The 14,394-nt window shown below is 38.1% G+C and overlaps 1 protein-coding gene across 1 annotated transcript; it reads left to right on the top strand.

Annotated features, from left to right (window-relative positions):
- Positions 1–57: 57 nt before the first annotated feature.
- On the top strand, positions 58–12,648 carry slc6a16a (solute carrier family 6 member 16a). Its single transcript, XM_030407024.1, has 12 exons — positions 58–190; positions 5,392–5,617; positions 5,867–6,024; positions 7,265–7,391; positions 7,478–7,653; positions 7,953–8,063; positions 8,207–8,448; positions 8,898–9,090; positions 10,772–10,973; positions 11,491–11,650; positions 11,743–11,905; positions 12,247–12,648. Exons 1-12 carry the CDS (start codon positions 188–190, stop codon positions 12,589–12,591), a joined length of 2,106 nt encoding a protein of 701 aa, XP_030262884.1. The 5' UTR covers positions 58–187; the 3' UTR covers positions 12,592–12,648.
- Positions 12,649–14,394: the final 1,746 nt, after the last annotated feature.

Genomic DNA, 14,394 nt, shown 5'->3' with positions numbered 1-14,394 from the left:
AACTAACGGGTCGAGACTTTTTTATTTGGTCCCAGCAAGTTACATCCGTTTGCTTGACTTCTATCAAAAGTTCAAAAAGGGGGAGTTCAAAAGTTGACTTGTCAGAAAGTGGCGAAGAGGGACGAGGAGAGAAACCAACACCCGGACTACTGGAAACTCTACTCCTCTCTTGGACCGTGCTGTCAGCATGGTATGTCCACAACTCAGACGTCAGTCTGCACTTTAATAACATGACTGTATGAGCTATAATGACTAAGTGCTCTTATTGTTCACTTCATGCTTATTCCCTTTTCTCTTTTGGGAAAGTTTGTGACTTATAGGTCGCTTAATTTACCGTCAACAGCTGTACCTCTGTGTCCGATAGTCAATCAGTCATGAATAGGCTTTAAGGCTCTGCTTTGCCTCACTTTGGATAATCTCCTCTGTGCAGCTGATTTTCTGAGCATTAACTTCGCAGGAATACCTTTGCTGCTCAGTGTTTCACACACTTCAGCAACTGTCAATGCATATGTACATGACAGCTGTGCAATGAAATATGGATAAACAACAGTGTATACTATACTGTGTAAATATTGAATTTGATGTCTTTTTATGATAATCCCGCAATCAATTTTGGGACATGGACTGCAATATTGAAAAGTATTCCTATACTGTTGATCTGATGTGGATGTAAACACAACTAAATGAAAGCTGAAAGGCAGCCCTTTCACCTCATAGTCATTGTTTCATTGTAAATTACATATGATGGAGCACAGAGCCAACACAACACAACAGTGATGTGCACACAAACCTACAGCTGTGCTGCACAGTAGCCAGTCGATCTTTGGCAAATGTAAAATAAAATGTTCTGTACGCTGAGGTATTTTTCCATGGGAAATTATCCCATAGGCAAAAAGCTATGCTGAAAGTGGGGAAATGTGTTTGTTCATGATTGATGGCAACTCAGGTTATGCAATAGGGGTTGTGTGAGTGAGTGTTGGGGGAAGCGTATCATATGCATATTTGCAAGTTTATACCTGTGCAGGGTGTTGGCCCTTTCACATTCATTAAATGTACGCTTACATAAAATTCCAACACTCAAATATGGCAGGTAGACAAAATCAACTTGAATGACCTTTTGAATGATATTAGCTTTTAATATGCTGCTTCCATTCTGCAGCTGTGCCACAGCTGTAAATTACTGTGATAGTGTTCTCCCTCTTTATATGTGTAATTCATATTTTCCTAACGCAGCAATAGATCTGAAGAGCTACTCTCTTCAGGTTCTGCCACAACATCATAAAGGTTGACAAGACATTACAGTTCAGTTTTGGCTCATGTTTCTTGTTTCCTGTTTTGCTATCTGATCATCATGGAGCAGCTGGTTTGGTTGGAAGTTGCACATGCATGGCAACCTGATCAGCTCATGAGTGCGATTGAGTCCAATGAGTGTTTAATATACTCTTGAGTCAAGGTGAAAGTATTACAGAAATTCTACTTGGTCCCAAGTAGGGAGGTCACCTAGGAGACATTACAGAAAAAAGTGCTCCTTTTCAAACATGACATTGACATGCAAAATTGCATACATGAATGGAGCTTTGTTCTGTTTTTTTGTGGAAGGTTGGGGTGTTTGCAAAGTCCTTTACATTATCTCATATGTGTGACAAAGAATTTTTGCCCCTTTGGTTTTATACTCCAGTTTAACTATTTTCTTCTATTTCTGTCCTCTTAAGCACCTTTCTGTTTCTGTAATGGTCACTTTAGAATGATTTATGTACAGTTTAGGAACAAATTGGGGATTAAAATCGATGGATAAGACAACAGAACGAAAGGTAAATTACATATCCCCCACAGTACCAAAGTTAAACATGTTGGTAATATGTAAAACTCTTCATATATGATAAATTGTTATGCACTTTTAACTTTTTACATTGTTTGACATTACATTTGCCTTGAGCAGTGTTGGATATTGTTGGCCAGCTATTGACTTGCCACTGCTGTTACACTACTTCAAACATCAACATTACCTAACCTGTGTATTTTTAGATGTATTATGTGTGAACTGAGTTCTGTTGGCAGGCTGGCTTGCCTTGATTTGCCCCTGAAGGGACAAATAAAGTACTTTGTCAATACCTTGACAGTTTGATTAGTAAAAGCAACTTTAAAACAAACAATCGGTAATATTCAGCATTATTGGAGATGTGATCCAGTGTAACTATATTTGCACAAATACTTCTAAAATGTTTCAGTTAATTATCTATATATATAACAAAGCAAAGGTGTTTCCAGAGATTAGATTGCACGGTTGGACCACTGCTGCATGCTTTTGCGCATTTGCTATTACTGTTCAGTGAGTGTGGTTGCCTGTCGCCTGCTGGGCCCCATCTGAACCCAGAGATAGACCTGGGCTGACCAGAAAATGTACAATCGCCCTGTTTGTGCTGGTGGAAGGGGGGGTATGATGCAAGAAGATAATTTAAGATTAGCCAAGGAGAAAGGGGTAAATACACAGAAGTTATTTTTCGCTGAAGATTTTAGGAACGCCTAGAACAGAAGAATAATCAGCAGTATTTGTTTCTCTTCTTTTTAAGATGTGTTAAAAGTTAAGATTAAAAAAAAAGAATTTGACTTTTAAACAAAACTGTTGCTGTGTGCTGATTGGTTCCTTATGGACAAACTACAAGGAGACCTAGTACAGAGTTACTGTGTCATTAAGAGCTTATGGATGCACTCATATATCCAGACTCATACATCCGACTGAGCACTTAGCTGTATTTGCAGTTATATACAGACCCATGTCAAGGACAGTATTTACATTTTGTGATTAAGTTGGTTCTCTCATTGTTTTGAAGTGGCCTTTTTTCCTTTCAAAGTAAAAAGTGTACACCACCAAGGTTACTCACAAATCTGATAGCTTTCTGTCAGCAGACTTTATCAGTTCACAATACAGTCATACAGTTAAATCAGGTTCAGATAACCTTGATGAATCACAACCCAAGGTAAGCTGAATCTGGATGTGACTCGGGTTGCAACCGGTTATGAACTTAATGGTTAGACGGTATTTAAGTCAGCATTACTACAGCAAAAGTCTGTTTTGATCCATGATCAATGGGTCTTTCACTTGTTGAAATAATTGAAATAGCTTCTCTCCTGCCTTGTTGCCAACTATATCTACAACGTGGTCCACCCTTTCACCTCAGCAACACCCACAGTGTGAACCAATGTGAACATGTGAACCTAACACCTCCTGCTGGGTGCTCCCGCCCATATGTCACCCAAGACTCTCCCACCTTCACCCAAAGTTCTGCCTAGTGGCTACTGCTCTTCCAACTTTTCCCTTCCCCTCTATTTGTGTGCACATGCGTATTTTTATCACTCTCTCACTCTCCCCTGTGCATGTGTGTATATATATTTGTGAAATCACCTGACTTAACCGGCCATGTGTCTTGACCAGCCACCTACTTTTCTGGGGCATAGCTCTCTTGTAATTTTCCATTCTCACCAGCTGATACCAGCAGTGTAGTATACAAATCATCCAGCTAGATGCGTCATGACCTTAAGCCAGTTTGGCTGATGTCAAACCATTTTGGATCTTGCCTGTTCCTCTGACCTAACTTAGCCTAGCTGGTGAGTGTGTGTAGTTTAAGTGCTGTCTGATGGTCTGACACACTTTAGCAGCAAGGGTTTCAATATTCTTGCGAAAAACTGAAACCAAACATTGGTGTTTTCTGTGCCTTTGTGTGAGCTTAACTTCCAGTCTATAGGACTGAATGGTATCTGCAGTAGCAGTGAGTGTGAAGACTGCAACCAACTGAGTAACTGTCGCCTAACCCTCCTCTGCAGTGGTTGCTACAAATGCAATAGAAAAATTAACATGAAAGACCCTCTCTAAAGTGTTTGGTTTGTCTGTTCTGTGCTACTAGAAACATGATGGTGCAACATGGGGATTTTGCACAAGACCTACTACCTTGGTAGATATAACAAGCTCATTCTAGGGGGAAGAAAACACAAAGATTCTGAGTTTCATGTAATTTTACACCAATGAAAACATTATTATGGGCATTATTGTCCATTTCTGCTAATAGATCCTCATAAATCACCCTAAATACACACCAGTCCTTAAAGTAGCAGAGAATTCAGACAGTCTAATCATCTTCTTATCGTATACATTTTCATAGAAAAAACCACAGTCGGCAACACATAAAGTAGTCTGTTCCTTAGAATAGTTGCCTAGTGACACGCTCCTTGACCGCATTAATTTACTCGGGTCTATGTTCTACTAAACAAAACATTAGGTAAATGGTTAGGGGACCAGGGTATCAGCAATCGCAAAAGTGATTATAGGTTAGTAGACACATGAACTATCATGGTTAACACAAATACAAATTCATTGTATTTTCTATGTCTATTCCACAAGAAAAGCAACCCAGAGTTTAGAGTTAGTTTTGAGAATGGTTTCAGTGTGAATCAGCAGCAGTAGGTAAAGTTGGGCTTGCTTTAACAGTTACTTCACACAGCTCTGATGCGGCTGGGGAGAGTGAAGCTAAAAATAGAATTGACTACAATAACCACCTGTCAAGTTGCTGTTTACATCCATGTCTGTTCAGACTCATATTTAGTGAAGACTTAGAAGGAATGAAAATAAATAAAAATGCTAAATCAATATATATAATGTGTGTGTGTGTATATATACATGCATACATACACACACACACATATATATGTATATGTATATATATATATATATATATATATATATATATATATATTTATATATATATATATATATATATATCTATATATATATATATATATATATCTATATACACACACACACACACACACACACACACACACACACACACACACACACACAATCACTTGTCATTGCTTGTCAACACGTTCTTTTTTTATTACCGACTGACTATTCAGTGAGAGAGACAAAAAACTTTAAATTTCTTGTATGTGTTCTCATACTTGGCCAGTAAAACTGATTTATATAGAGCACAGACGTATAGTCTTAAGGCAATGCTTGGATGCAAATACAGATGTTGCTGCAAAGAAGCCAAAAAAATCTAAAACATGGATGTTTCACACAGATCTTCAAGCCGGCAGCACAGCAGATCTATATAATCACCACTGTTTCAAGGTGTGCAACCAGTGTTAGTGTCACCAATTCAGTATCCAACTTGGTATGAAATGTGATCCCCATCGCCCCCTGAATTCCTGATTTATGTCATTGAATTATTGCTAGAAAAGTGTATTTGCAGAGCATTATGATGTCACAGTGAAGATGATCTTTGTTCAATTGGATGTGAAATGTCATCACTTGTCAACGCGTTCTTTTTTTATTACTGACTGATTATCATGTAAGTTTCCTTTCCTTCTTGTTCTTTTTTTGTTTATGACAAGACGGAGAAACCTCCGCTGGACAGCAATGAGGACAGAGCCTGGCTTGGCGAAGGTCAGTCGGAAACTCAGCTTACAAGCATAACTCCAGATCTGAGAGCTGAGACATCTGATGAAGACCGGCCAGCATGGGACTCTAAGATCCAGTATGTGTTGGCCCAGGTGGGGTTCAGTGTGGGCCTAGGCAATGTGTGGAGGTTCCCATACCTTTGCCACCAAAACGGAGGAGGTGAGTGTCTGAAAAGACAGAATTACATTTCCACTTAGTGGTTTTGACCAATGATCACGGTAGCTCTCTAAAAAAACAGCAAACAAGATGAATGATTCAGAAATAGAAATAAGGCAAACAAAGGAATAAAATATGGGTGTGTAAAAACTATAAAGGGATGTACAAAGTTAAAAAAGTTAGGTGTGTATTTGTATGGCGTCATGTTTTGAAATCATCCTCCTGTCCTTCTTCTCCTTTCCTTCCTTCCAGGGGCCTTCATGCTGCTGTATGTTTTTCTTTTACTGATTGTGGGAGTTCCACTGTTTTTTATGGAGCTGGCAGCTGGCCAAAGTATTCGCCAGGGAAGCATCGGCGTTTGGAAACACATCTCCCCAAAGCTGGCAGGGATCGGTTACTCCAGCTGCATGGTAAGGATTTAAAGTTTTTGTATTCGTTTACAATATGTCTTCTGGGTTTTTGGACAAAACTGTAATTGTGTATGTCTAAAAAGTCAGACTTTGTGTATTCTGCAAGGTATCTTAACTATGAGCAATGGTCTGAAAAAAAAAGGAAAAGATTGATGTTTACACACACGTCAGCAAAGTGATTACTCAAAGGATCTCGGTCAGGCTGCTGTGGTTTGTAAGCTGGCTGGCTTTACGTGTTTGGGTTTCAAAAATAGAGCCATTATCAGTATTTTTACTATGAGCCCCATAGTAAAGACATTCACAAGAATTAATGTTTACTTCCACTCCTCTCATTAAAAAGCCATTGCACGTATTACCTTTTTTCTTACCCTTCTGTAAACACCTTTCTTTTTATTACTTGCCACACTGTGTGTATACTTAAGAAAGGACGCCGACATCCCTCCATGCTGTAATGTGAGAGAGGCAGTGCTCTGTAGTGCTGGCAGTTTGTTGCGTAACACTTTTCTCTACGGACGGACAAGGCAAACACTGAGTAGACAAGAACTTTCTGTGTACATACTCTACAGCGCACAGGCGTATATTTGTATGCTTAAATGCCCGAGCTTTTTTTAACTTATTTTTTTCCTAGAAGGCTCAGCGCTCTTTATGTCCTGGTCAATGTCACTGTCACAATTCATTACACTTTACTTGTTGTGTTCTTGAAGAAAAACTCTGAGGTGTATTTGGATTTTCTGCTCCTTTCTACTCTGCTACATTTAATGACTTCAGTTACTTGTTACTTTCATGATTGAGATTAATAACACAAAATATAAATCAACCTTTTAATTATGTTGTATTAATACCATTTATGATGAAACTTTTTTGGTCACCTGGGGAATATTCAGAAGCTACCCAGAAGTATATCAAGTAATTAACTACTGACATTAAAGTGATGAACACATTCATGCAAGCAAGGGGCCATTCTGCATTATAAGTACTTTACTTTAGGCATTATTAGTATATTTTGATGTTAATAATTTTGCTTGTGACAGAGTATTTCTACTCTATGGTATTAGTACTTTTGCTTCTTCTACCAAAATCTTGCTTTGCTTTTCTCTACTTGGATAAAAGCATTTTCGACCTTGAAATAACTTTTATATAAGCTCAGCACATACTGTATCCTATATGTCTCAAGGGCTTGCTATGTACATATTGATAATTTGTTACATAATGGTTTATGAACCCTATTTTTCTCCTCTAGGTCTGTTTTTATGTGGCTCTTTACTACAATGTTATCATTGCTTGGAGCCTGTTCTACATGGGTAATTCTTTCCAGTATCCTCTGCCATGGGAGCAGTGTCCAATTGATGTAACTACCAATGACACAGGTACTGCAATAACTCATCAAAATGATACATCACATACAATAGATGCCTTTCCAATGTATTTAGTTTTGTCTTAACTTAATTAACAGTGAAAGAATGTGCGAGTTCTTCCCCAACATCGTATTTCTGGTTTCGGAAAGCCCTTAACATCACAAATTCCATCCAAGAATCTGGAGAGTTCAACCCCATCATGACAGGCTGTTTATTGGCTGCTTGGGCAATTGTCTCCTTGGCTATGATCAAGGGCATCAAGTCTTCTGCAAAGGTAAGATAACCTTTTTTTCCACCTCAGATTGCAACATAGCTCCTGTCCTTTGCAGTTTTTGTTACCTTCTGACAAACCCAGGCTAGCTTTGTCCCTCTCTTTCCAGTCTATGTGCTAAGCTAAGCTAACTAGCTGTCCATTACATCATCTGTGGTGAACAGACATGAGTGTGATATCAATCTTTTCATTTAACTCTCTGCCAGAAAGCAAATAAGCATATATCCCAAAACGTCAAACCATATCTTTGAAAAGTTCTGTCCGGAAGTCATCCTTCATTTCTTTTCTTATCTTTTTCTTAGGTGATGTACTTTTCATCAGTCTTCCCCTATGTGGTGCTCTTTATTTTCCTCATCCGAGGGTTGATGTTGGATGGCGCAATGGACGGTATCACCTATATGTTTTATCCTAAAGTAAGCACAAATTTCATCACATTTCTCTTAATGTTCTTTTTTTCTGATGAATGCTTGATAAAATGAGAGTTTTAAGAGGATATTTTTGAAGTTTGGTAACCCATACAATAATTGATGACACTTTATTATGTGGTGGTTTTCAGCTGGAAATCTGGGGTAATGTGCAAGTGTGGCGGCAGGCTGCTACTCAAGTGTTTTTTGCCCTCGGATTGGGCTATGGCTCCGTCATTGCATATTCCTCCTACAATCCAGTCAACAACAACTGCCACAGGGACGCACTGATGGTCTCCTGCATCAACTTTATGACGTCTGTGCTGGCCTCTCTAGTGGTTTTCGTCGTGCTGGGTTTCCGCGCTAAGAACATCGCACTTCGCTGTGTTGCTGAGTACGGATGTGTGCATGTGTGTCTGAATATTAGTACTGGTATTGGTCGATTAATAACAATATAATTTCTAATGCTGGCAAAATAAGTACTGTCACATATTAACGTGTGTTTTTTTTTTTTTAAATTGCAACATACTAAAGAAACAGCATTCTGAAAAAAAATTCCCAATTGCAAGAAAAAAAATGTTGCTCCTGTGCTTAATTATGTATCCAATTCAGGCCTGTCTATATCAGTAGAAACTATAAAATATATTACTTTTAAAGCTTTTATTGACTGATGCCAATGATGTGCCAATATGTTTGTGCATCCCTATCATGCTTAATTGTGCATTAATCTGTGATATTTTAGTTGGTTCCTAATAGTTAACAGTAACTATTATATAAAGCAATTTGCTCCATAATATCACATCACCTTTCTTAATTTTATATTTTTATTCTAACTTCCTGCAGAAATCTTGGTACCCTAAACCTCATGATGTCCATCGAATCTAAACAGCACTTGGTTGCTCCTGGTTGGCCTTGGATCAATACGACAGATCCGAGCTCTGTGTCTTTGGATGTATACAGAGAGTGGTACGCTCACCATGGCACCATGGTGGGGCCTAACATCACTGACTGCAGTCTGGAGAAGGAAATGAATAAGGTATCCTTGAGATATAATTTTGATTAACTTTCTTTATACTTTATAAATATATCAAGACATAATCATCACATTCTTCACAAAGAGATAAAACCAGATGACAAGAATCTCAAAAATAATTTTAAAAAAATCCAAACATATAGTTAAAACAGTTGTAAATATGCAATTAAAGCTGGAGTTGGAAACGTAAGCAACACACAGATTTTGGCAGTATGCAACTGAAAAAAATCTACCCCAACACCAGCGTTAACCGCCAAAACATTTGCTTCCTGAGCCAAACGCTATCTGGCCCAACAAAAGCCCCAGGCGCCAGAATTTTTTTGTTTGTTTTCGGGGTTTTTTATTATTTTATATAGATTATTTTTTTTGTCACTGCATTGTATTTATTGATTGCCCTCTGGATGTTAAGAGATTTTGCATATAATATAATACAATGACGCTGATAAAAAGATGACCTTCTGTAACTTTAAGCAATTTTATTTGGAAACAGATATGACTTGGTGTGTAGGCGTAGGTGAATATAGTCATGGAAGCCTATATCACCTTTGCATTAACGGTTTTGGTGAAATTTTAGTGAGCGACACACAAATTTTAGTAGAAGAGTGGTCATGCAGCAATATCTAGTAATATGGACTGGCCATTGGTGTCAAATCAGGCCTGTCATGTAGTAACTGGAGAACATCTGAGGTTCAAGAAGGATCACCACGGGTTGCTTAATGAGGTGCATGGCACTGGCTTGCTTAAAAGAAAAATCAGGAAGGTGAACATTTCAATGACAATAGTAAGTAGGTGGAGTGCTGAGGTTCCCAGGACTCCCTGAGTAATCTGTGAGGTACCGTAAAGTATCCAGCTGGCAAGAGGAAGAAAACATGTGGGACAGTTTATCCAGTAGGTGTCCAGGAGAGATGGACGCAAGCTGTGATGAAGGAGGGAAAGGAGAAACTAAAGAAACAGAGCAAGGGGTACTCAAAGTCATGGTATCTAACAGTGTTTATTGTTTTGTCAAAAAATGTCATACTACAAAAATAGAGGTTCAGTTGGAGTATATTTTCACACTGAAATGGGTATTTTTTCATGAATGTACCACAGTGAGCTCATATTAGGACTTCTTCTACCAGATTGTAGCTTTTGGTCTATCATGAATCTGGAAAACAGTTTGAGATGTAGTTTTAAATGTGACTTAGCTCAGCATGAAATGAAGCAGCAGTGTGGCTTAGAGGCCGCTGTAGAGTAGTGAAAAAAATTCCTCACCCCCTACTAGAGAGAACTACTGCAGCGGTGCTTCTAGTATGGTGCTATTATTTGTTAAATCGGACAACAGTGCATGGAGCCAGCAAATACAAGTTTCTTCAGTAAACATTTATAAGTTCAGTTACCTCCACCCGTCCTGCGCAAGGTGTTTTTTATTTTGAATTTTTAAGACTCAAAGTTTTCCCTGTTAACAGAATAAATACATATACACAAACTCAAATGCGTACAAAAATTGCAGAACAACATCTGCACAAAAACAATATATAGTAATATGAGGTTTTGGGTTTGTTTGTTTGGTTGGTTGGTTCTTTATTTGTTTTAAACGGATGCTTGAAAATCTTGTTCCAACGCATCAGGTAATACACAATTACACATAATCTAGCAATGATTTCAAGGATGATCTTATTGTATCTCACAATCCCTTTCTCTGCAGGGTGTTGAAGGCACAGGCCTGGCATTCATAGCATTCACGGAGGTGATGGCCCTTTTCCCTGCCAGCCCCTTCTGGTCTACACTGTTTTTCCTGATGCTGCTCAACCTGGGCCTCAGCACCATGTTTGGGACCATGCAGGGAATCCTCACACCTCTCATGGACAATTTTAGCCTTCTTGGGCGCCACCGGACCCTACTTACTGGTAACACACATGATTCAACAATAGTGGTGCTTTGTACTGCAGGCACAACTTTTTTTAAATGATTCTTGTCCTGACATATGTGGTTTAATTGATTATATATATATATATATATATTTATATATATATATATATATATATATATATATATATATATATATATATATATATATATATATATATATATATATATTATATATATATATATATATAATATATATATATATATATATATATATATATATATATATATATATATATGAGTATAATAAGAGTAATATTTATCTGTAGGCAGGACATTTTGATATCTTTGTGTAGGCATGGCTACATTTTTACATTAGTTGTTAAGTTCAGTTACTGCTTTTGTAGCTGTTTATGATGATTTATGTAGATGTAAACCCAAAATCTCGACAAAGCAGATATGATCAACACTAGTTTTTAGATCATATCAGAAATATACCATGTTTGCTCAGCTAACTGCTATTTTCTAACACTGTCGGCCTTCTTATTTGTTTTTCAGTGGCCAGTTGTGCTTTGGGTTTCTTAATGGGACTGTTGTTCACTCAGCGCTCTGGCAACTATTTTGTGACTATGTTTGATGACTACTCTGCAACTCTGCCATTGGTCATTGTAGTGATCTTTGAAACCATTAGTGTGGCATGGGTTTATGGAACAGATCGGTAAGAAACCTCTCTTTCTCCTCTCTGTCAGCTTTTTCATATTAAAGTTATTCTTATTTTAAAATCTCACTCAATATTTTCCAACACTGCAGTTTCCTTGATGACATTGAAGTAATGCTCAATTGGCGCCCCCCAGTGGTGTACAAATACCTGTGGAAATATGTTTGCTTGCTGGCTATGGTTAGTCTTCTGGCTGCCAGTTTGTTGCGCATGGTCTTCAAAGGGCCCACGTACACAGCCTGGAATCAAAGCACAGTAAGCTGTAGACCACTGCTTTTTATCCTACACAACATGAGTTTAATGAAAGTACCCTTTCTTATAGTTAACAATGTATGTGACAAATACACCAAGATACCTCTCCATATGTTTCCCCCAAGTGCACTCAAAAATTACAGTAACTGTTGATGCTGATGAAGCACATATTATGTTATCTTTTTACATGCTAATATTAACTGCCATAAGGACCCTGTTTTCTTACAGGAGTCATTTAATCATTCTAATCTTTGCAGATTTTCGTGTTGAATACGGTTAAATCTTGAGCAGTTTTGTGCCTGCCCATGTTTCTCTCTCTGACATGCTCCGCCTCTTCTCTCCAGGCCTCTGAGATGACTCTTGAGTACCCTGGCTGGGCCCTTGCTATGATTGTCATGCTTATAGTCTTTGCCAGCTTGCCTGTGCCCATTCTCTACATCCATTCCATGTGGAAAAACCGAAGGCTACATGATGACCATTCCGAGGAGGCAGCCAGCCAGGAGGTGCACCGCGAGTTGTATACAAAGTGCAGCTCCACTGAGCAGCTGGATTCAAACTCCCACCACCAAGTCCCTTCCGAGGAAGACGGGAATCATCCCAGGATTACCTTCCTGCCTATCGGCAGTGAACATTACCGGCTCCTGCCTCAGCAGGAGGAGGAAGATGAGGAAGAAGATACAGGGCTGTGAGCACGGCGGTTAGAGGATAGCTGTTCTGCAAAGTGAAGGGGGTGCAGATGTGAACAGAATTATTCTTTTTCCAAGGAAGAGTCTTTGTGTATCACCAGTTTTATCATATTCAGTAATCTCTACATTTTTGAGTTTTTTTTTTTTTTTAGCTATTTATATCATTGAAGGTGCATTACCAGTCAAAGCAAAAGCTTTTTGCATTCTGTAATGATGAAACTTCATCTCCTCCTTGTACCTCCCTCCTATTTGTTTTCTGAACCACTTGTACTGTTCAGAAGATAAAAACATCGCAAATACGCAAAAAAAATAATAAGCTGCTATATTTGTTGAAACAAAGGATTCATTGAATGTTTTAGAGTACACAATGGACCAGCCACCAGCATGTCAAACTTGTTTCGTATATTGTTTCTGACGACCTTGTTTTATGTGTGAGTCATAAGTATGTTGGCCGGTGGCTGGTGAATTAAGAAAGGCAGAAATGGACAAAAGTTGGCTTTATAATGAGTATTTTTAGCTAAATGTCAAGTATGGATGTCAAGATTGCATGAAAACATTGTACCTTGAGGAACTGTGTGTGTGTGTGTGTGTGTGTGTGTGTGTGTGTGTGTGTGTGTGTGTGTGCGTGTGTGTGCGCGTGTGTGTGTGTGTGTGTTCACGTGTGTTTGCGCACTTTAGCGTTTTTGCTCTTCTGTTGTGTTGAAATGACAGTTGTAAATATGTCAGAAACATAACTGTATTTTACCTTATATTTGTATCATTTTACCTCATAAGACCACAGCAATGTTTTTACATGTGTTCAGTGTAGTGATGTTGTACTGTACTAGATGAGGACTTAAATAAACCTCTAGATGGCAGCAAACTGACTGGATGTGCCTTTTTAACGATTTGCACATCATCTGTCAAACCTTAAGCTGTTAACACTCTCAAAAGATCACAGATGATTACATATTATTTATTTCATGTTTATTTGGGTTAAGAATAGTTTATAGTAATTTTATAGTTGTATGGTAAGTGTTGTCTTTTCCAGGTTTTAAAGTTCGTTTTTTTTAGTTACCTTTACCATCAATATATCCAAGTAACTGATGATAATCAAAAATGATATTGTGTTAGTATTTTGGGAAAGTACCAATAGTCATCCCTACAATATTGTCACGATATTAATATGAGGTATTTATTCAAAACCACCTCAGTTGATGTGTTATCTGTTTTCCAATCAGGTGCTATAAAGTCCCTTTATTACAGGGTTTCTAGTTAAAATTTGTGGGTTCTTGACTAAGGCATGCTCACAATGAAACACATTAATTAAACCACTGTAATATAAGTTTATACTCTTATTGTTTCTTTGATTCTGAAACTCATTTTGAGCAAGGTCTGTCCTTCTGCTAACAGGTGAATAGTGAACTTCACTGGTTGCTGGTCAATCATAAATGTTAGCAAAGAATTAAACAATGAAAGGTCTGTTTATCATTACGCATTGCAAGGCAAGAGAATGGTGAGAGTGGGAACAATGAGGTCCCTGAAAAGATGTTTTTCATCTTGTAGGAATATTAGAGAAGGTTACTAATTTGCAAAACAATTAATCAACTACTGACAAGTGAGCAAGTGAAGGACTGCATTTGCAAATGAAATGAAAAAAATAAGAAAAATCATGATGGTAGCCAATGTAGATTTTATTTGATCCTTAGTTTAAAGTCAGAACTCATTTGTGACCCTCATCATCTTCCTGTGTCACAGCCCACTTGGCTTTTGTTTACTGTCCTGTCAGTGAGTTTGTCCTATATTGCCAAGTTCTTTTTAAACGTG

Source organism: Sparus aurata, chromosome 23 (assembly GCF_900880675.1).
Source record: "Sparus aurata chromosome 23, fSpaAur1.1, whole genome shotgun sequence".
In the NCBI taxonomy this organism is placed as follows: domain Eukaryota; kingdom Metazoa; phylum Chordata; class Actinopteri; order Spariformes; family Sparidae; genus Sparus; species Sparus aurata.
The sequence above is the reverse complement of the archived record's forward strand: the minus strand, read 5'-3'. Positions and strand labels throughout refer to the sequence as shown.

Excerpts from the sequence above, each read along its gene's own strand:
- slc6a16a (XM_030407024.1), top strand. Across the intron at positions 5,618-5,866 it reads TTGCCACCAAAACGGAGGAG|GGGCCTTCATGCTGCTGTAT; the intron begins GTGAGTGTCTGA and ends CCTTCCTTCCAG. Across the intron at positions 8,449-8,897 it reads GCACTTCGCTGTGTTGCTGA|AAATCTTGGTACCCTAAACC; the intron begins GTACGGATGTGT and ends AACTTCCTGCAG.